The sequence below is a fragment of the Salmo trutta genome, unplaced genomic scaffold (genome assembly GCF_901001165.1).
Source record: "Salmo trutta unplaced genomic scaffold, fSalTru1.1, whole genome shotgun sequence".
Taxonomy (NCBI): Eukaryota; Metazoa; Chordata; class Actinopteri; order Salmoniformes; family Salmonidae; genus Salmo; species Salmo trutta.
This window is the reverse complement of record NW_021822962.1, coordinates 2,078,875-2,102,038: the sequence shown is the minus strand read 5'-3', so window position 1 is coordinate 2,102,038 and position 23,164 is coordinate 2,078,875. Positions and strand designations below refer to the sequence as shown.

Sequence of the window (23,164 nt, the reverse complement as noted above, 5' to 3'; positions counted from 1 at the left end):
TTGTTTACTAATGGGGAATGCAGTCAGAGGCTATAAAGGTGCTGCACATGACAGTTCCCCCCAGTTCTCTCTTTGCTGAAGCCATGAGTGCACGTTTCAGTGACCAACAGGTCATGGATCAGATTTCCAGGAGGAACAAGAGAACAATGATTTAGAAGAGGAGGTATCTGAAGAAGAAGATGGGGAAGAATACAACCCAGAGCACCATGTATCATGGGCAATTTTTTATTTATTATTATTTTTATTTGTTCGTGCCACGATGCCACTGAAAGTCTTTCACACTTTCTCAAGAATGCTACGATTTGATAACCGTGAGTCAAGACCTGCAAGACGTGTGCGAGGAACATGCACTTGTAACCCCACACATTCAAAGAAGGGAGTGCCTCCCCCACACAGCAGCCTTTGCAGTGCATGTGGCAAGTTAAGGAGATGCCAATTCTGCCCCCCAAAGAAGGACTGTAAACAAATACTATGTGCTGCACATGTGAGAAATACACCTGTAAAGTCCATGCACACACACTTGCATACTGTCCTACATGTGCTAATTAGAGTTGATTGATTTATGTTCTTCACGTTTTTGTTTTGTATCTATCTTATTTTATTCTTATTTATTGTTGTTTCTGCACCTTGTGGGTGGGGGCAATGGTTCAAAACATGGGAGAAGACTAGTATTTTGTAGTTGAATTACTCTGTGCAGTCCATAAGTGTGTATATATAAACAAAAACAGATATTCACAACGTTTGTGATGAATGACAGGTTGTTTCTTCAAGCAAAACACATTTAGGGTTTAAAATTCAATTAAGCTGCTTTATTTTAGGGGTTTAGTGAAGGCGGGTCATTTTTTTTACTCTTAGGACAAAAGAATGTTAAGACTACACAAGGGTTAAAGTAATGATGGACTGTCGTTTCTCTTTGCTTATTTGAGCTGTTCTTGCCATAATATTGACTTGGTCTTTTACCAAATAGGGCTATCTTCTGTATACCACCCTTACCTTGCCACAACACAACTGAGTGACTGAAACGCATTATGAAGGAAAGAAATCCCACAAATTAACTTAAGAAGGCACACCTGTTAATTGAAATGCATTCCAGATGACTACCTCATGAAGCTGGTTGAGAGAATACCAAGAGTGTGCAAAGCTGTAATCAAGGCAAAGGGTGTATTTGAAGAATACACCCTTTTTTATATTTTGATTTGTTTAACACTTTTTTGGTTACTACGTGATTCCATATTTGTTATTTCATAGTTTTGATGGAGTCACTATTATTCTACAATGTAGAAAATAGTAAAAAAAATAAAGAAAAACCCTTGAATGAGTAGGTGTCCTAAAACTTTTGACCGGTTTTGTGTGTACAGTATATAATTGTTGATGTATTTTGTAGTCTGTATTGATAGATGAAGTGATTGAAATGGAGAAGGACAGAATGGAATGTGACTCAGTCAGGGTTTGAACCGCAGCCTCCATGGGTTTTATGTGTTCCAGGGGTGGCAGCACTAAACACTAGTCCCTGTTACACCATAACGCCATGTTCTAGTGCTTTAAGTATCTTCCACTGTGCTGAATGAACTTTGAAGCTCCAAGTTAACCTTTTAGAGAGGTCAGGGTGGTTGGCAGTTCATGAAAAGAGCTGCTACTGTTATTCCCTTTTTAAGCAAATGAAGTGAACTGTTTGGTGAGGAGGGGTATGGTAGACGGGAGGAATGTTTGCAGAATCTATAGTTACCCTTCTTCCCATGGTTTATTGGCTGTCCTGAACATTCTGTAGCCTGTAGGTTGTAGGTTAAATGCCTGTAGGGCAGTACTGTCAGCTACTCTGTGGACACCGTTAATCCAAGATTATATAGACTAGTTCATCCAGATCTATAGGACTGTATCTTAACAATAGTCTGTTTGATTCCACACAAGTCACATATATACAGTGTTTTAATGTTAGATTAGCATATTATATTCTAATCAAATCTTTTGATCTCTTCCCTTCAGGTGTGCCCGGTGTGTCGGTCAGAGGTGGACCATGTCCAGCACATCTACCTGCCCACCTGTGCCAACCTGCTGTCCCTGGCAGTGAGCAGTGCTGCCCCCTTCAATATTCCCAGAGACCTGGCCACTCAACTCTGTTCCTCCAGAGAGTTCTACACCAGCACAGACAAGATCTGTCACACATAGATTTACTACCAGTTAGGGTGGGAAAATTTGGCTTATCATTCCCAGGTTTTCCTCAATGTTTTGGATTTCCTGTTTATTCCCTCCTACTTCCTATATATGACTGCATACAGTAGTATTACTGTAGTAGTATACCAGTAGTAGTGCTGCAGTAGTTGTATACCAGGGGTAGTGCTGTAGTAGTTGTATACCAGGGATAGTGCTGCAGTAGTTATATACCAGGGGTAGTGCTGTAGTAGTTGAATACCAGGGGTAGTGCTGTAGTAGTATACCAGTAGTAGTAGTATACCAGTAGTAGTGCTGCACTAGTTGTATACCAGTAGTAGTGCTGCAGTAGTTGTATACCAGGGGTAGTGCTGCAGTAGGAATATACCAGGGGTAGTATACCAGGGGTAGTATACCAGTAGTACTGCAGTAGTTGTATACCAGGGATAGTGCTGTAGTAGTATACCAGTAGTAGTATACCAGTAGTAGTGATGTAGTAGTGGTATACCAGGGGTAGTATACCAGTAGTGTGGTAGTACTGCAGTATTGGTGTAATAATAGTAGTAGTAGTGTGCTACTGTATGAGGTGCTATATGACTGCATACAGTAGCATTCTGAACATGAATTTCTCTGGCAACAGCTCTGGTGGACATTCCTGCAGTCAGCATGTCAATTGCATGCTCCCTCAACTTGAGACATCTATGGCATTGTGTTGTGTGACAACTGCACATTTGAGAGCGATCTTTTATTGTCCCCAGCACAAGGTGCACCTGTGTAATGATTGTGCTGTTTAATCAGCTTCTTGATTATCTTGGCACAGGGGAAATGCTCACTAACAGGGATGTTAACAAATTTGTGCACAATTTGAGAGAAATAAGCTTTTTGTTCAATATATGTATACTTTACACTCCATTGTATTTTGATATCTTTATCTCTGCTATATACAAACGGTATATCAGCAAAATGTGATGTCTCTGACCATAGTGTTGAAATAGTCGTTACATTAGACTAGAAGAGTGTACCAGACCAGTTAAATAGTCTTTATTTTATTTTTTCTCAGGGCCCATAGGGCTGTAATGAAGTAGTGCACTCTATAGGGAATAGGGTGTCAGTTGGGATGGATGTTCCCACTGTCTTCCACAGATGAGTTACTCAATTCATCTTCTGACCTGCAGTGAGTTCAAAAAATGTACCAATCTACAGAAGTCACATTATTGCTTCTCATACCACCCGGCATCCCACTGCTGGCTTGCTCGGAATCTAAGCATGGTTTGTCCCTGGATGCTGCTGGAAGTGGTGTTGGAGGGCCAGTAGGAGGCACCCTTTCCTCTGCTCTAAAAAAAATATCCCAATGACCCAGGACAGTGTTTGGGGACATTGCCCTGTGTAGCGTGTCGTCTTTTGGATGGGACGTTAAACGGGTGTCCTGACTCTCTGTGCTCACTAAAGATCCCATGGCACTTATTGCAAGACTAGGGGTGTTAACCCTGATGTCCTGGCTAAATTCCCAATCTGGCCCTCATACCATCATGGCCATCTAATCATCCCCAGCTGCCAATTGGCTCATTCACCCCCCTCCTCTTCCCTGTAACTATTCCCCAGGTCGTTGCTATAAATGAGAAAATGTTCTCAGTCAACTTAACTGGTAAAATAAGGGTTAAATGAAATGGAGAAGAATTTTCTTAAGGTTCTTAAGGTTAAGGTTCTGTTCTGTATTTAAAGCTATGTTTTAATGAGTTGAAATTAAACCAAGCTTTCATATTTATTTTCAAGTATTAATAAAATATTTTTTTTGTACTTAATGTTTCATTTGTGAGCATTTTCTATCAGTTGTGCACTAGTCTCAAGATGTCATAGAGATCCTAATGGCGTTGCGTTTGCACTGAGCAATGCTGTTACTGATAACCTAAAGACAGATATCTGAGTGACAACTTCCAACGATGATTAGGGGACACTGGGGGAAATTGTGAAAGTGTATTTTTCTCAGAGACCCCTTGAACAAGGCCAGTTATGTTTTTGTCATGAGGGATACCTAGTCAGTTGTACAACTGGATGCCTTCAACTGAAATGTGTCTTTTACATTTAACCCTCTGAATCAGAGAGCTGCGGAGGGGCTGCCTTAATCAACATCCACGTCTTCGGCGCCCGGGGGAACAGTGGGTTAACTGCCTTGCTCTGGCTGCTTGGCTCATGCTCATTTAACATTGCATTACTTTTGTCCCCAACCCAGCAGCCATGACAATGTGCCTAGCAAGAGACTACAAGAGTGACATGTCAGTAACCATGTTTCTGTCACATGGTGGAAAAGTGCTGGGTTATTTTGGATCTGGGTTGAGCAGGCTCAGTGAAGTTGAGACCATAAAAAAATTGGCAAATTTGAAACATTTAATAGATATTTAATAGTCATGGTTCCATTAGATTTAGAATGTAATTTTCCTCTATAAAAACCATGACAGACAACCCTTTAATCATACATTCTGTCCTGGCATGGTGTAAACTGCATGAGCTGTTCAGACGAGGGGGATTTCTTTCCCCTAAAACCCCTTTATGGAACAATAGATTGATCCCTATGTTTTTCCAGAATAGTAACTCTAGACCATGGTCTGATAAGGGGATCACTCTTCTGGAACATTGTTATGAGGAGGGAATTCTTATGTCTTTTGATCAGCTGAAACAGAAATACCACTTGTCTAACAGGGACTTCTTTAGCTACCTACAACTACGAGACTTTATTAGGGTGACTCTCAAGGGACAATGGAACCTACCTAAGATGTCACCTATTGAACAACTCTGCCATGCAGACCAACCACTACTCAAGACCATTTCCCGTGTTTACGATGCTCTAATGTCAGTACTAACACTGCCTGAGCTAGATAAACCCCGACTTAGATGGGAAAAAGATCTGGGTATTGATCTTGATGAGGGCCTATGGAGTGACCTATGCAGGGATGGTGTTACATCCACATTGAACTCCAGATACAGACTGATCCAGTTTAATTTCCTCCATCATCTCTATATCACCCCATCTAGACTGCACAGGTTCAACCCTGATATCTCCTCCCTATGTTTTAGATGTGGCTCAGATGAAGGAACATTCCTCCATTCCACTTGGCAGTGTTCAAAACGACAGGGTTTCTGGCAGGGGGTATGCGATACCATATCCTCAATCCACGGGGTTGCATTCCCTTTAGACCCGGAGGTCTGCCTACTGGGTAACTATACTAACACCAATCTTAGGCAAAGTCATACTATAAAGCTAACAGAAATATTGCTAGCGATTGCCAAGAAATGTATTGCCTTGAAATGGAAATCGGATTCCCTCCTGCCAGTTGCAATGTGGCTATCGGAAGTTAATAGTTGTATCCCACTGGAGAAAATCACTTACTGCTTGAGGAATAAGTTAAGGACATTGTACAGAATTTGGCAACCTTTTATTGACTATATGGAGACTTGAAGACTTGAGGAAATAGATGGTGAAAGGGAAGGCTTATGGCCAGGTTTAGGATTTTCAACAATTTGATCCAATTTGATGATTTTGAAAGATAACCAATTCAATACTTTAAAATGGGAGAAATTAAATATTCATTTGACAAATGTAAAAAAAACTTTAGGCTACACACAATGTAAACAGGTGAACAACTGCTCATTTGAATAACTTTTTGTTGAATTCCTCAAAGTTAGGGTAGCCTATGGGATGCAGGGTGAAGCGATATCATCATTTGTTAAGGTGAACATTTGTGTTAAATACTAATTAAATGTAATATGTCTCATTGTTGAATACAGTCCACAGTTACTAGCACATTTCTTTGTGGGACTGGAATAGTTTGTACTCCAGCCTTTTACTCTTGAAAAGAAACTCTCTTTCCCCACCTAGTGGTGTGGTTGGGTAATAAACCCTATTTCATTGTGCGATTCAGGTTCTTACGTTTTCTCAATATTTGAGAAGTTATTTTGATTATATAGTTGATGATCATGGTGAGGATGATGAATAGAATGATACAATGAAGAGGAGGACGATGATAATTTTATCCATAGGATAATAACACATAGAATTAATGCAAAGTAATGTACAGAATTTGGCCTTCAGTAACCCCTAAAAATATTTTGGGGGGTTTCCCACCTTGTGAATGTTTTAGTGTATATACCTCACCCCATCCCCTCTGACTGACTCCAGCACTTCCTGGTTCTGTCAGCAGCTGTGCTGTTCTCTGCAGTGATAGGTCCATCTGACATAAATGTGTGTCAGATGGCCAGTGACAATACCACTACTACTAGTGCTGCAACTGCGGCTGCGTCCCTCTCCCTCTGCACTGCCCTCAATTATCTGTGTGAGAGAGAGTGGAGGGCAGGCCAAATAAAGCCATAGGTGCTTGTGCTGCTGGGAGAGGAGTGCGTGTTAGCATGCTATAAATACTTGATGCATCTGGAGTTTCAGGGTTGGCTACTGTCTGGGTCTCAGCAGACCAGATCACAGGCTCTATGTTGATCTAGTGATTTATAGAATTATTGATTTATTGGACTGGGACAGGGATTGGACCATCCTGGAGGTGACAGGCCATCATGCCTAGGATAGACGTGGATGTGAAGCTGGACTTTAAAGACGTCCTGTTCAGACCCAAGAGAAGCAGCCTGAAGAGCAGGTCAGAGGTAAGGAGAGGATGGGGTTTTATAAACCAGCCTTTATAGCTGCTGCTGCTGTTGTTGTAGATGTCTAATGGGTTTTGCCTTGATACCACAGAAAAGGTGGAGCCATGGTGGGCTGCGAAGGGGGCCAAGAACATTAAGTCTTATGTACAATGTTCAAATCTGCGTTGAATCACAAATGACATACTAACTAGCCCAAGCCAGCTGAGTTGGGTTGGTCAGTTGTGGAGGGTCAGTGGTGAAAGAGATGCCATAGGATTCCATATAGAACTGGTGATGTAGAGGATATCTGTGTAGAACATACTCTATGGTTCCTTAGCTTGCTACAGCAGAACACAGTAACCTTCCCTGTGTGTGTGTGGAGGTCACCTTCCCATAGCAGGGCTGGAATGTGTGTGTGTGTGTGCGCCTGTGCGTGCATGCTTGTGTGTGTGTTTGACTCTGCATGTTGGTCTTTGTGTATGTGTGTGTGTGCATATGTCAATGTGTGTGTGCCTTCTCCCACTGCCTGCCTGGCACAGACATCTTTCTCCCTACAGACCAGATGTTTATTATGATAACAGAGTTCACAATGTTCTGCCTGGCTAGCACCTGTCAACACCTATACCGTAATGACATGAAATGGCATGATATGACACATGAAATGGTGTGATATGACACATGAAATGGCATGATATGACACATGAAATGGCATGATATGACACATGAAATGGTGTGATATGACACATGAAATGGCGTGATATGACACATGAAATGGCGTGATATGACACATGAAATGGCGTGATATGACACATGAAATGGCGTGATATGACACATGAAACGGCGTGATATGACACATGAAACGGTGTGATATGACACATGAAACGGTGTGATATGACACATGAAATGGCGTGATATGACACATGAAATGGGGTGATATGACACATGAAATGGCGTGATATGACACATGAAATGGTGTGATATGACACATGAAATGGGGTGATATGACACATGAAATGGCATGATATGACACATGAAATGGCATGATATGACACATGAAATGGTGTGATATGACACATGTAATGGCATGATATGACACATGAAATGGTGTGATATGACACATGAAATGGGGTGATATGACACATGAAATGGCATGATATGACACATGAAATGGCATGATATGACACATGAAATGGCGTGATATGAGACATGAAATGGCATGATATGACACATGACACGGCGTGATATGAGACATGAAATGGCATGATATGACACATGACACGGCGTGATATGACACATGAAATGGGGTGATATGACACATGAAATGGGGTGATATGACACATGAAATGGTGTGATATGACACATGAAATGGCGTGATATGACACATGAAATGGGGTGATATGACACATGAAATGGCGTGATATGAGACATTTATGTTTGTTAAAAGCACTGTGTGTGTGTGCGTGTGTGTGTGTGTGTGTGTGTGTGCCTTTTTTTCAGGTAAGATACCAAAAATAATACTTTATAGTTGAATGAACATATGAGACAAATAAAGCAAACCCATCTCTTTAAGTTGGCTGAATTTTTTGCCCACTTTTTCTCATATTAGGGCTATTGTTGGGCCTACTAAAAAAGTTCAGGTAACACTTTGACCGAAGAGTTGAGTAAACTTAAACAAGGCTGTGGAACCAGTTACTGAATAATGATTGGTTGAAACAACTAGATTAGTGGGTGTTTCTATTTTATATATAGATTTTTTTTACAGTACATGACATGAGAGAGTCAGGCTTGCACCGTATTCCCATATGGCACTATATACCCTATATAGTTCACTTCTTTTGACCAGGGCCCATAGGGGACACTGAGTGTGACACTGAGTGGCACCCTATTCCCTATATAGTTCACTTCTTTTGACCAGGGCCCATAGGGGACACTGAGTGTGACACTGAGTGGCACCCTATTCCCTATATAATGCACCATAGGGCTCTCAAAAGTAGAGTACTATATAGGGAATAGGGTGCCATTTGGGATGTAGACAGAGACACTGATAATCTGTTTTGTCCTACATCTGAAGTTCTATTTGCTTCTTTTTTTATGATTAACCCAGACAGGCTGATTCAGGCTGATTCACGGTGAACCCAGACAGGCTGAGGTTCAGACTGATTCCTGATTAACCCAGACAGGCTGATTCAGGCTGATTCACGGTGAACCCAGACAGGCTGAGGTTCAGACTGATTCCTGATTAACCCAGACAGGCTGATTCAGGCTGATTCACGGTGAACCCAGACAGGCTGAGGTTCAGACTGATTCCTGATTAACCCAGACAGGCTGATTCAGGCTGATTCACGGTGAACCCAGACAGGCTGAGGTTCAGACTGATTCCTGATTAACCCAGACAGGCTGATTCAGGCTGATTCACGGTGAACCCAGGCAGGCTGAGGTTCAGACTGATTCCTGATTAACCCAGACAGGCTGATTCACGGTGAACCCAGACAGGCTGAGGTTCCGACTGATACCTGATTAACCCAGACAGGCTGATTCAGGCTGATTCACGGTGAACCCAGACAGGCTGAGGTTCAGACTGATTCCTGATTAACCCAGGCAGGATGAGGTTGAGACTGATTCCTGATTAACCCAGACAGGCTGATTCAGGCTGATTCACGGTGAACCCAGACAGGCTGAGGTTCAGACTGATTCCTGATTAACCCAGACAGGCTGATTCAGGCTGATTCACGGTGAACCCAGGCAGGCTGAGGTTCAGACTGATTCCTGATTAACCCAGGCAGGCTGAGGCTCAGGCTGATTCATGGTGAACACAGGCAGGCTGATTCAGGCTGATTCATGATGAACCCAGGCAGGCTGAGGCAGGCTGAGGAAACAATGAGACATCATCATCAGAGGATTGAGATCAAGGCTTTTTTTATGTGTCGTTTTACTGTAGTTGACACAATATTATGCTTTTAGCATATGGCCATACACTCACTAGCAGCCATTGGTTCGTTGATTAGTCATTGAATTAGATTGAAGGATGGATAATAGGTTATTTGTTGCCACCATTGTCATACATTTTAGCCCGGATGGAAAGACGTCTCGGGGAGAAATATGAACATGTTTTTTTTTTAAATCTACTTCAATACCAGTGTTCTAACTTCTTTAAACCCTCAGACAGTTTCAATACAGGCTGTCACTCTGGGGGCAAATCCAGCAAACATCACCTGTATGTTATACATTACCACAATTTAACTGGTCTTCCCAATTCTCTCATGTTATGTCAACTGTCCTGACATTAGGCAGTATACCCACAACTCCTAGTGCTAAATGCCTGTGTGGTTTTCTCTTCGATTCTTACTTTTTATGATGTGCATTTGTACCTTTTGGTGTTTTGATAGGCGTTCATGAATAAAATGTGTGATTTATTGGCTTGCATCCCAAATGGCACCCTCTGTTCTCTATGTAGTGCACTTTCACTTGCACATTCATCTTCTGCACATCTACCATTCCAGTGTTTAATTGCTATATTGTAATTACTTCGCCACCATGGCCTATTTATTGCCTTAACTTACCTCATTTGCACTCACTGTATATAGACTTTTTGTTTTCTTTTGTTCTACTGTATTATTGACTGTATGTTTTGTTTATTCCATGTGTAACTCTGTGTTGTTGTATGTGTCGAATTGCTACGCTTTATCTTGGCCAGGTCGCAGTTGCAAATGAGAACTTGTTCTCAACTAGCCTACCTTGTTAAATAAAGGACTTGTTCTCAACTAGCCTACCTGGTTAAATAAAGGACTTGTTATCAACTAGCCTACCTGGTTAAATAAAGGTGAAATAAATAAAATAAAAGGGCTCTGGTCAGAAGTAGTGCACTATATAGGGAATAGGGTCCCATTTGGGATACACTATGATTATTTATTATTACTGTGCTCCCCTTCTCACAGGTGGACCTACGGAGGACGTTCACGTTCCGTAATTCCAAGCAGAGTTACCATGGTATCCCCATCATCGCTGCCAACATGGACACCACGGGCACCTTTGAGATGGCACAGGTCCTCAGCAAGGTAAGCACTGTACCGTTTGGGATTGTGCATTCCAAATGGCACTCTATTCCCAAATGGCACTCTATTCCCAAATGACACCCTATTCCCAAATGGCACCCTATTCCCACAGAGCTCTGGTCAATAGTCAAATCAAATGAAATTGATTTGCAAATAGTCTGGGTAGCCATTTGATTAGCTGTTCAGGAGTCTCATGGCTTGGGGGTAGAAGCTATTTAGGAGCCGCTTGGACCTAGACTTTGCGCTCCGGTACCGCTTGCCGTGCGGTAGCAGAGAGAACAGTCTATTACTAGGGTGGCTGGAGTCTTTGACAATTTTTAGGGCCTTCCTCTGACACCACCTGGTATAGAGGTCCTGAATGGTAGGAAGCTTGGCCCCGGTGATGTACGGGGCCGTACGCACTACCCCCCAGGATGCTCTCGATGGTGCAGCTGTAGAACCTTTTGAGGATCTGAGGACCCATGCCAAATCTTTTCAGTCTCCTGAGGGGGAATAGGTTTTGTCGTGCCCTCTTCACGACTGTCTTGGTGTGCTTGGACCATGTTAGTTTGTTGGTGATGACGCCAAGGAACTTGAAGCTCTCAACCTGCTCCACTACAGCCCCGTTGATGAGAATGGGGGCATGCTCAGTCCTCCTTTTTCTGTAGTCCACAATCATCTCCTTTGTCTTGATCACGTTGAGGGAGAGGTTGTTGTCCTTGCACCACACGGTCAGGTCTCTGAGCTCTTCCCTATAGGCTGTGTCATCGTTGTTGGTGATCAGGCCTACCACTGTTGTGTCATCAGCAAACTTAATGATGGTGTTGGAGTCGTGCCTGGCCATGCAGTCATGAGTGAACAGGGAGTACAGCAGGGGACTGAGCACACACCCCTGAGGGGCCCCCGTGTTGAGGATCAGTGTGGCAGATGTGTTGTTACCTACCCTTACCACCTGGGGGCGGCCCGTCAGGAAGTCCAGGATCCAGTTGCAGAGGGAGGTGTTTAGTCCCAGGGTCCTTAGCTTAGTGATGAGCTTTGAGGGCACTATGGTGTTGAACGTTGAGCGTTAGTCAATGAACAGCATTCTCACATAGGTGTTCCTTTTGTCTAGGTGTGAAAGGGTAGTGTGGAGTGCAATAGAGATTGCATCATCTGTGGATCTGTTGGTGCAGTATGCAAATTGGAGCGGGTCTAGGGTTTCTGGGATAATGGTGTTGATGTGAGCCATGACCAGCCTTTCAAAACATTTCATGGCTACAGATGTAAGTGCTACGGGTCGGTGTTCTTGGGCACAGGGACTAAGGTGGTCTGCTTGAAACATGTTGGTATTACAGACAGGGAGAGGTTGTAAATGTCAGGGAAGACACTTTCCAGTTGGTCAGCGCATGCTTGGAGTACACGTCCTGGTCATCCCTCTGGACCTGCGTCCTTGTGAATGTTGACCTGTTTAAAGGTCTTACTCACATCGGCTGAGGAGAGAGTGATCACACAGTCATCCGGAACAGCTGATGCTCTCATGCATGTTTCAGTGTTACTTGCCTCGAAGCGAGCATAGAAGTTATTTATCTCGTCTGGTAGGCCCGTGTCACTGGGAAGCTCTCGGTTGTGCTTCCCTTTGTAGTCTGTAATAGTTTGCAGGCCCTGCCACATCCGACGAGCGTCGGAGCCGGTGTACTACGATTCGATTTTAGTCCTGTATTGACGCTTTGCCTGTTTGATGGTTCGTGGGAGGGCATAGCGGGATTTCTTATAAGCTTCCGGGTTAGAGTCCCTCTCTTTGAAAGTGGAAGCTCTACCCTTTAGCTCAGTGCGAATATTGCCTGTAATCCATGGCTTCTGGTTGGGGTATGTACGTACAGTCACTGTTGGGACGACGTCCTCGATGCACTTATTGATAAAGCCAGTGACTGATGTAGTGTACTCCTCAATGCCATCGGAAGAATCCTGGAACATATTCCAGTCTGCACTAGCAAAATAGTCCTGTAGTTAGCATCTGCTTCATCTGACCACTTTTTTATAGACCGAGTCACTGGTGCTTCCTGCTTTAATTTTTGTTTGTAAGCAAGAATCAGGAGGATAGAATTATAGTCAGATTTGCCAAATGGAAGGTGAGGGAGAGCTCTGGATGCACAATTAACATGCTGATAGAAATTTGGTAAAACTGATTTAAGTTTCCCTGCATTAAAGTCCCCGGCCACTAGGAGCACCGCCTCTGGATGAGCGTTTCCTGTTTGCATTGAGTGAGGTTTTCAGCTTATCATGAGATACTCTACCCCAGGCGAGCAAAACCTAGAGACTTCCTTAGATATTGTGCACCAGCTGTTGTTTACATAAATGTATAGGCCCCCGCCCGGTGTCTTACCAGAGGCTGCTGTTCTGTCCTGCCGATAGAGTGTATAACCCGCCAGCTGTATGTTCTTAATGTCGTCATTCAGCCAAGATTCGGTGAAGCATAGGAAATTACAGTTTTTAATGTCCTGTTGGAAGGACAAACGTGCTTTCAGTTCGTCACATTTATTTTCCAGCGATTGAACGTTAGCTAGCAGGATGGAAGGCAAGGGAAGATTAGCCACTCGTCACCCGATCCTCACAAGGCACCCTGATCTCTTTCCGCAAAATCTCAGTTTCCTTCTCCAGCGAATAACGGGGGATCTGGGCCTGGTCTGGTGTCTGTAGTAGTATATCCCTCCCGTACGACTCATTGAGGAAGAACTCTTCATCCAGTTTGAGGTGAGCAATCGCAGTTCTGATGTCCAGAAGCTCTTTTCGGTCATAAGAGATGGTAGCAGCAACATTATGTACAAAACAAGTTACGAACAACGTGAAAAAAACAAACAAAATAGCATGGTTGGTTAAAACCTGTTGGGGCTACGGGTTAGCAATGAACCCTGAGACGGGATTGCTAGCAAGGCTGGAAATTCAAAACATCAAAAATCTAATAATTTCAATTTCTCAAACAATCAACTATTTTACACCATTTAAAAGATAAACATCTCCTTAATCTAACCACATTGTTCGATTTTCAAAGAGGCTTTACGGCAAAAGCGTAAAGTTAGATTATGTTAGGACAGTACATAGCCACAAAAGTACAAACATCCATTTTCAATTCAAGGTCAGTCGTCACCAAAAGCAGAAACCAGCTAAAATTATGCACACCCTTTGACAATCTCCATCAGATGACACTCCTAGGACATTATGTTATACAATACATGCATTTTTTGTTCCATCAAGTTCATATTTATATCCAAAAACAGCATTTTACAGTAGCGGTGAAATTCAGATTTTTTTCTTCTCTGAAATGCTTCCGGTGAACAACGTTACAATTTTCAAAATTACTATTCGAAAACATTGGTAAATTATAATATTGTCATTCAAATAATTATAGTTTAACATTTCGTAAATGCTACTGTATTGCCAGATTTGAAAATAACTTTACTGGGAAATCACAAGTTGCAATAAACCGGGTGCTGTGCTAAGAACAATAGGCTAGGCTATATAGGTTAGCATCATCTTGTAACCATGTAATATCAATAATACTATCGTCAATAATCCCTTACCTTTGATTATCTTCATCCATTGGCACTTCCAGGAATCCCAGGTCCACAACAAATGTGGTTTCTTTTGACAAAGTTCATAATTGATGTCCAAATAACTCCAAGTTGTTCCATGTTGTTAGCGCTTCGGTGGCTACTAAAAAGTAGCGCGGGGGGGGATGTGAAGTCACGGCGAAAAGTTTAAAAAGTTACAAAAATAATCTATTTACGTTCGTTCAAACATGTCAAACGTTGTTTAGCATCAATCTTTAGAGCCATTTTTAACGTGAAACATCAGTAATGTTTCAACCCGACCTCTCCTATGTCTAGATTAACGTTTTTGAAAAATGTCTCGTGTCTCATGATTGCGCAGGTGCAGGCAATAATGGAAGTGACGACATCCCAGGGACGTCAACTTCACTGCATTCTTATTTGCTCTCTGTTCATCATAGACGCTTCAAACAACTTTATAAAGATCGCTGACATCTAGTGGAAGCCGTAGGAGTTGCGAAATGAATCCTTTCTCACTGTGGTATCTAATAAACAATGACTCAAAAAAAATAGTACAGCCACAAAATTCTTTTTTTCTCTCAGGTTTTCTCAGGTTTTTGCCTGCCATATGAGTTGTGTTATACTTACAGACACCATTCAAACAGTTTTAGAAAATTCAGAGTGTTTTCTATCCAAATCTGGTAATAATATGCATATCCTAGCTTCTGAGTTGGTGTAGGTGGCAGTTAAAAATGGGCACATATTTTTTCCAAAATTCTCAATACTGCCCCGTAGCCCGTAGAGGTTTAAGAGACGATAAGACAGCAGCTTTCCCCTCCGGCGCCACCACTGTTAATTCTTCATGCACTAATTCTTCATGCACTATAGTGGTGCACTATATAGACAGTAGGGTGCCATATGAGACACACACCTGGTGTGGTCATCAGAAACACTGCTGGACACATGCCATGGTAAGGGTCAGGGAGTTTCTACTGACCACATGATCAGACCTGGACACATGCCATGGTAAGGGTCAGGGAGTTTCTACTGACCACGTGATCAGACTAGGAAAAACTCCAGTGGTTCTGTTGCTTCTCTCTAACAACAACAACAATTCCAGTCATCCCCAGTTCTGCTTCAGTGAAGTTTTGACAACCTGATGACCTGTGAAAGGGTTGCCAGGGTGTTGACCTGTGAAAGGGTAGCCAGGGTGATGCCCTGTGAAAGGGTTGCCAGAGTGATGCCCTGTGAAAAGGTTGCCAGGGTGATGACCTGTGAAAGGGTTGCCAGGGTGATGACCTGTGAAAGGGTTGCCAGGGTGATGACCTGTGAAAGGTCAGTTGCCAGAGAACTAAGTAACGCTGTGAATTTCCGTTCTTCTTGTTTATCTACATTCTCCTCTAGCAAACTCTCTTCACCGCCATGCAGAAGCACTACACTGTGGAGCAGTGGAAGGCTTTTGCAGCCAAGTTTCCAGAATGTTTGGAGGTTTGTAATAATCCTAGACATCTATGTTTGGAGGACAGCTAGAATTGTCTTCATACAGCATTTTCATGACCTCATGCGACAGTGGTGTCCCCAGGGTTTGAATAATGTATTGAATTCAGGAGTTGTTATGGAAATAGTGGGTGGCCCATGGTAATGTTTCTAATGCTTTTAAGGACTAGTGCTCTGATTTGTTATGGGAGTGCTTATAGTAGCACCCATAGAAATATAATCGCTAGAACGGCCACCCCTTTACAAGTCAATGATGCCATAATGTGTGCACTGGTAGCCATTTTGAGTTTCCCCATGAGTTTTCCAGTCAAATTGCCGTGGTCAGAGGCTCCAGACCCGTTCTAACGATTCTATTTCTACGGTAGCACCTGCATCCTTCCAACCCTGGTTGTTCTCTCACACTGCTGCCCTGTCCCCGTCCCCCTCAGCACATAGCGGTCAGCTCAGGCAGCAGTCAAGCCGACCTGGAGAAGCTGTGCAGCGCCCTGGAGGCCGTCTCTGACATCAGATTCATCTGTCTGGACGTGGCCAACGGCTACTCTGAACACTTTGTGGAGTTTGTCAAAACCGTCAGGGGAGGTTTCCCCAACACACTATCATGGTGAGGCCGTTCCATCAAGTTAACACAGCTGAACAGCTTTTGAAGACTTCATTTGCTTATGTAGTTTTAATTACTGTAAATATTCTTACATGTGCAATGTGATGTGCCATTCAATGTTAAACTATCACCTGTTTGGTAGTTAGTTGGTTTGGTAGCTGTATAGGTATTCTAAATGCTATGACTATGTCTACCTGTCCGTCTGTCTGTACATCTGTCTGTGTGTCTGTGTGTCTATCTGTGTGTTTGTCTGTGTGTCTGTCTGTCTGTGTGTCTCTAACTGTGGTCAGGCTGGCAACGTGGTGACAGGAGAGATGGTGGAGGAGCTGATCCTGGCAGGAGCTGACATCATTAAAGTGGGTATTGGGCCAGGTGGGTCTGTTACTCTGGTACTCTGTTACTCTGTCTGTTACTCTGGTGCTCCGTCTGTTACTCTGTCGGTTACTCTCTGTTGCTCTGTTACCCTGTCTGTTGCTCTGTCTGTTACTCTATGGTACCCTCTATGTTACTCTGTTACTCTGTCTGTTACTCTGTTACTCTGTATGTTACTCTCTGTTACTCTGTCAGCCACTCTGTCTATTACTCGGGGACTTTGTCTGTCGCTCTCTGTTACTCGGTTAGTCTGTCAGTTGATCTGTCTGTTACTCTGCCAGTTGTTCTGTCTGTTACTTTGTCAGTTGCTCTGGGTGTTACTCTGCTACTTTGTTACTGTCTGTTACTCTGTTACTCTGTCTGTTTCTCTCTGTTACTCTGTCTGGTGCTCTATTACTATGTCTGTTACTCTCTGTTACTCTGTCAGTTACTCTGTCTGTTTCTCTCTGTTACTCTGTTACTCAGTCTGTTACTCTGTTACTCTGTCTGGTGCTCTATTACTATGTCTGTTACTCTCTGTTACTCTGTCAGTTACTCTGTCTGTTACTCTGTCTGTTACTCTATGTTACTCTGTCAGTTACTCTGTTACTCTGTCTGTTACTCTGTTTGAAAATCTCTCTGTTACTCTGTCGGTTACTCTGTCGGTTACTCAGTTACGATGTCTGGTACTCTGTCTGTTACTATGCTACTGTGTCTGTTACTCTGTTACTCTGTCTGGTACTCTGTCGGTTACTCAGTTACGATGTCTGGTACTCTGTCTGTTACTATGCTACTGTGTCTGTTACTCTGTTACTCTGTCTGGTACTCTGTCTGTTACTCTGTTACTGTGTATGTTACTCTGGTACTCCATCGGTTACTCTCTGCTACTCTGTTACTCTGTTACTATGTCTGGTACTCTATCACTCCATCTGTTACTCTCTGTTACTCTGCCTGTTACTCTGGTACTCTGTTACTCTGTCTGTTACTCTGGTACTCCATCGGTTACTCTGTCTGTTACTATGTTACTCTGTTACTCTGTTACTCTGTCTGTTGCTCCGGTACTCTGTTACTCTGTCTGCTACTCTGTCTGCTACTCTGGTACTCCGTCTGTTACTCTGTTACTCTGTCTGTTACTCTGGTACTCTGTTACTCTGTCTGTTACTCTGGTACTCCATCGGTTACTCTGTCTGTTACTATGTTACTCTGTTACTCTGTTACTCTGTCTGTTGCTCCGGTACTCTGTTACTCTGTTGGTTACTCTGTTACTCTGTTACTTCGTCTGTTACTTTGTTACTCCGTCTGCTACTCTGTTACTCTATTAATCCGTCTGTTACTCTGTCGGTTACTATGTTACTCTGTCGGTTACTCTGTCACTCTGTATGTTACTCTGTATGTTACTCTGTCTGTTACTCTGTCTGTTACTCTGTTATTCTGTCTGTGGATCTGTCGGTTACTCTGTTACTCTGTCACACTGTCTGTTACTCTGTCTGTTACTCTGTTACTATGTATGTTACTCAGTTGGTTACTCTGTTACTCTGTCTGTTACTCTGGTACTCTGGTACTCTGTCTGTTACTCAGTTGGTTACTTTGTTACTCTGTCTGTTATTCTGTTACTTTGTCTGTTACTCTGTTACTTTGTCTGTTACTCTGTTACTCTGTCAGTTACTCTGTCGGTTGCTCTGTTACCATGTCTGTTATACGGTCTGTTATATTGTCTGTTACCCTGTCTGTTACTCTGTCTGTTACCCTGTCTGTTATTCTGTTACTCTGTCTGATACTCTGTCTGTTACTCCGTTACTCTGTCGGTTACTCTGTTGGTTACTCTGTCTGTTACTCTGTTACCCTGTCTATTACCCTGCCTGTTACTCTGTCTGTTACTCTGTCTGTTGTTCTGTTACTTTGTATGTTACTCTGTTACTCTGTCTGTTAATCTGTCTGTTACTCTGTTGGTTACTCCGTTGGTTACTCTGTCTGTTACTCTATTACCCTGTCTGTTATACTGTCTGTTACCCTGTCTATTACCCTGTCTGTTACACTGTCTGTTACACTGTCTGTTGCCCTGTCTGTTACTCTGTCTGTTACTCTAGCACCCTCTTCCCTACATAGTGCACTATAAGTAGAGCACTATATGGAGTCATGAGTTCACCAGGGCTCCCTTCAAGAGAGAAAAATACTTCAGCTGAGTGCATTCAGCTCCTGACAAACTGACACGTCATGATTCCCCTCTAGGTTCTGTGTGTACGACGCGTATTAAGACGGGAGTGGGATACCCCCAGCTCAGTGCTGTCATAGAGTGTGCAGACTCCGCCCACGGCCTGAAGGGTCACATCGTCTCAGTGAGTGACCTCTGACCTCAAGAACCTTCTGACATTCTGACCTCTTGGGTCACATTCAGGAGGGTGCAACGCACCTGCACAATACATGTATCTACACAACATTTCTATCTGAACGAACCCAGGGGTTAAAGGTGCTGGAGCTCGGGTTCCGCATAGCTTTCCCTTTGAGAGATTAAACCACTGAACGTTCCACAATGTTTGCTCAATATGTTTTGTTTTATTGCACCAGGATGGCGGATGCAGCTGTCCTGGCGATGTGGCTAAGGCATTTGGTGAGTCCTGGTTTGATAAATCATACTATCATAGTGACATTGTGTATGTGTCCTATTCTCTATAAGGCCCGGGTCAAAGTAGTGCACTATATTGGTAATAGGATGCATTTGTTGTGTCCCTCAAAGATGCTGCCTTGCCTAACTCTCTCTCAACAGGGTTGTGTGTGTGTGATTCTAGGCGCTGGAGCTGATTTTGTGATGCTGGGGGGCATGCTGGCTGGCCACGACCAGTGTGCCGGGGAGGTCATTGAGAGGAATGGCAGAAAGGTCAAGCTGTTCTATGGGATGAGCTCTGACACGGCCATGAAGAAACATGTAGGGGGAGTGGCAGAGTACAGGTAAATTAATACTAATTTGGTGGGTGCTTATATCTGGCCTGTTTTACACATGTGAATTGGAAATGTGTTTTTTTGGGGGGGCATATCTCACTCTCCCTGAGACGCCCTCGGAGTGTGAGGTCACAGCCAAGGCCCTGGAGAAATTAGTGTTACCGTAATTTCCGGACTATTAAGCGCACCTGAATATAAACCGCACCCACTGAATTTAAAAATATATATTATTTTGAACATAAATAAGCCGCACATGTCTATAAGCCGCAGGTGCCTACCGGTACATTGAAACAAATTAACTTTACACAGGCTTTAACGAAACACGGCTTGTAACAAAAATAAATAGGCTTTAACGAAACACGGCTTGTAACAAAAATAAATAGGCTTTAACGAAACACGGCTTGTAACAAAAAATAAAAAATTTGCAGTAAGCTTTAGTTGTCTTTTTGCACTGAGTCAATTCCTCACGCTGCTGTTTCCAACGTCTTATCATCGACTCATTAAGACCAAGCTCCCGTGCAGCAGCTCTATTTCCTTTTCCAACAGCCAGATCAATCGCCTTCAACTTGAAAGCTGCATCATATGCATTTCTCCGTGTCTTTGCCATGATGAGGGTGACAAAATGACTACCGTAATCAGAATGATGGGAAGTTTGAGAGCGCTCGATTTAATCTAAACAGTAAACAAAAAAGTTGTTTGACCTTAACCCGTTCGGCAATTTCATTGGTCTAATGAAAGCTTCATGCCGCCAAAAAACTGAGCAAGTCACAGAATGTGTTTTTTATGAAGAAAAAAAATTGAAAGCGGGAAAAATCCATATATTAGTCGCGTCATTGTTTAAGCCGCGAGGTTCAAAGCGTGGGAAAAAAGTTGCGGCTTATAGTCCGGAATTTACGGTAAGTGCCTTGCTCAAGGGCACTTCAACAGATTTCTTTCACCTTGCCAGGGCGGGGATTCAAAGTAGCAACCTTACGGTTAATGGCCCAATGATCTAACCGCTATGCCAGTGGTTCCCAGCCTTCTTTGGTTACTGTACCACCAACTCAATTTAGCTCTGCCTGGAGTACCCCTGAAGTACCCCCTTTTACCAGAAGGCCTATGGTAAATAGGCGTTTTACCAGAAGGCCTATTTACCAGAAGGCCTATGGTCTCATGAGTCTTCTCAAGTACCCCCGGTTGTCCTTGTACCCCTGGTTGGGAACCCCTACGCTAGCCTACTGTCACGTCCTGACCAGTGAAAGAGGTCATTTGCCATAGTAGTATGGTCAGGGCGTGGCAGGGGGGTTTGTTTTGAATGTATTTTGGGTTTTCTGTTTCTATGTGGGTTTTTATACTATTCTATTTCTATGTTTTGTTTTCCATGTTTTGGCCGGGTATGGTTTCCAATCAGAGGCAGGTGTCTTTCGTTGTCTTTGATTGGAAGCCATACTTAGGCAGCCTGTTTTCCTTTGGGGTTTGTGGGTAGTTGTTTTCCGTTTTGTCTGAGTACCTTACGGAACTGTTGGCTGTCGTTCTGTTATTTAAGTGTTCTCGTAAAATAAAGTAAGAATGAGCACTCTACACGCTGCGCCTTGGTCCCCTTTCATCAACCGCTGTGACACCTACCTTCCACCCACACTATATAAATACAGTATGCGTTCAGTTTTTCTAACAGTAACTTACAAGCAAGCACACACATTTTCTTAACAAAATGTTAATTTAGTAGTTAGCTCTAGTCTATTTAGTACAAAACTGTTGATGATGTTGAAGACTAAGAAATCAATGTGCCTGATCAACCCAATGGAAAGACCATGGATTTATTGACAAGTTTTACCCTCTTCCTCAATCCCTCCATACCCCTCTCCTCCTCCTCCTCCTCCTCCTGCAGAGCGTCAGAGGGCAGGACGGTGGAGGTACCGTACAGGGGGGATGTAGAGGCTACCATCAGGGACATTCTGGGTGGTCTGCGCTCCACCTGCACCTACGTAGGAGCTGCCAAACTGAAGGAGCTCAGTCGCAGGACCACCTTTATCAGAGTCACACAGCAGGCCAGCCACATGTTCACATAGTAGTAAATAGACGGAGGGACGGACAGACAGACAGACAGACATGATCTTTCTTGTGGCTGTTTAGAACTTCACATCCTAATGCCTGATTTCAATTGTGCTGATTTAATTTCAAATGTAAAAGTTTGAATCTACAACAATATTTATGTAAATGCATGTGTTACTTTCCCTGTACACAGTAGACAAAAAGAGGAGAAACAGAGAGAAATACCAACCTGGACTCAGGGGTAGACATAGTAAACTTATATCCGTGACACTCCAATTAGTATGATATTTAACGTTTGGCATGGTTTTCATTTGTGGATGTCCATCTTTCATTTCGTCAGATATGTTACAAATTACAATATGTTACGAATTTGCAAAACGTATGATATGTTATGAATTCTAATTTGTTGAGGCTAAGGTTATCTAGGTGTCTAGGTGGCTAATGCTAATGTTAGCTAGGTGGCTAATGTTAGCCATGTTAGGGGTTAAGGTTAGGAGTTAGGTTAAGGTTAGGGGATGGGTTAGCTAATATGCTAAGTAGTTGCAAAAAATTGGTAAGTAGTTTCAAAGTTGCTAATTAGCTAAAATGATAAAATTGTCTGTGATGTTATTCAAACTCACAGCCTTTGGGTTGCTTGATGTTCATGTTTTACACCTACCCATCCACCCTGTCCAAACATCCTACTTTTGTTTTTTGCCTTAAGTAACCTTCTGTCTTATGTAACCAAATGTAACATATCATACTAAATTGAGTCTTCCAGAATTTGGATTTACATTTACTATGTTACGTGTAGTCTATGAGACCAGGCTGGAAAAACAGAGTGCTAGAGTAAGCAGCTGCTCTGTTGCTCCTCTTGAAAGATGGATGAAAGACAGATGAGCCAGTTGATAGACAGAATTTCAGTTGACTCTGTTATTTATTATTCTGAGTATACAGAGACAATACATTTGTTCATGTTCTTTTGTGTTTCTTTAAACAAATTTGTTCAAATCTAAATGAAACGTTAAAAAAAATTACAACTGAAATATTTTGTCCATAAACCTGGAAAAACTCTCCTAAGAAAGAGACCATAGATCATACAGAACAGATTGGAGTATATCCTACAAATTAAAACGTAATACCACAGTTAGAAAAGCAACTTTGAAGTCTTCTATTCCTCTTGTTTCCTGTTTCCTGTTGTACATAAATGTATCTTACATATGAGGTACACAAAAAAGTTATTTCACAACCTTTTTTTTGGGTTGCGGACCAATGCATGAACATTTTTTAAATTACAGATTGTACAATAATAACAATGATCCTATTTTGTATAATATCTACAACAATGTTTATATTTTAGCACATACATATCTCAGGAAAAAACAGTCAATGGGCGGTGTCTGTTTCTCTGCCAGTTCACCTGATTATTGGCAAGATGCAAA

At 42.7% G+C, this 23,164-nt stretch overlaps 1 protein-coding gene and 1 pseudogene across 2 annotated transcripts in view; both read left to right on the top strand.

The window, feature by feature from the left end:
* Positions 1–2,850, top strand: part of LOC115187662 (E3 ubiquitin-protein ligase MYLIP-A) — a 34,823-nt gene extending 31,973 nt beyond the window's left edge. For both annotated transcript variants that reach the window (XM_029746633.1, XM_029746632.1), the window contains one exon: positions 1,984–2,850. In XM_029746633.1, coding sequence (XP_029602493.1) covers positions 1,984–2,166 — 183 coding nt within the window. In that variant the 3' untranslated portion in view covers positions 2,167–2,850. The remainder of the gene's footprint in view (positions 1–1,983) is intronic.
* A 3,629-nt stretch (positions 2,851–6,479) lies between these two features.
* Positions 6,480–22,868, top strand: LOC115187674 (GMP reductase 1-like; annotated as a pseudogene).
* The last annotated feature ends 296 nt before the right edge of the window (positions 22,869–23,164 follow it).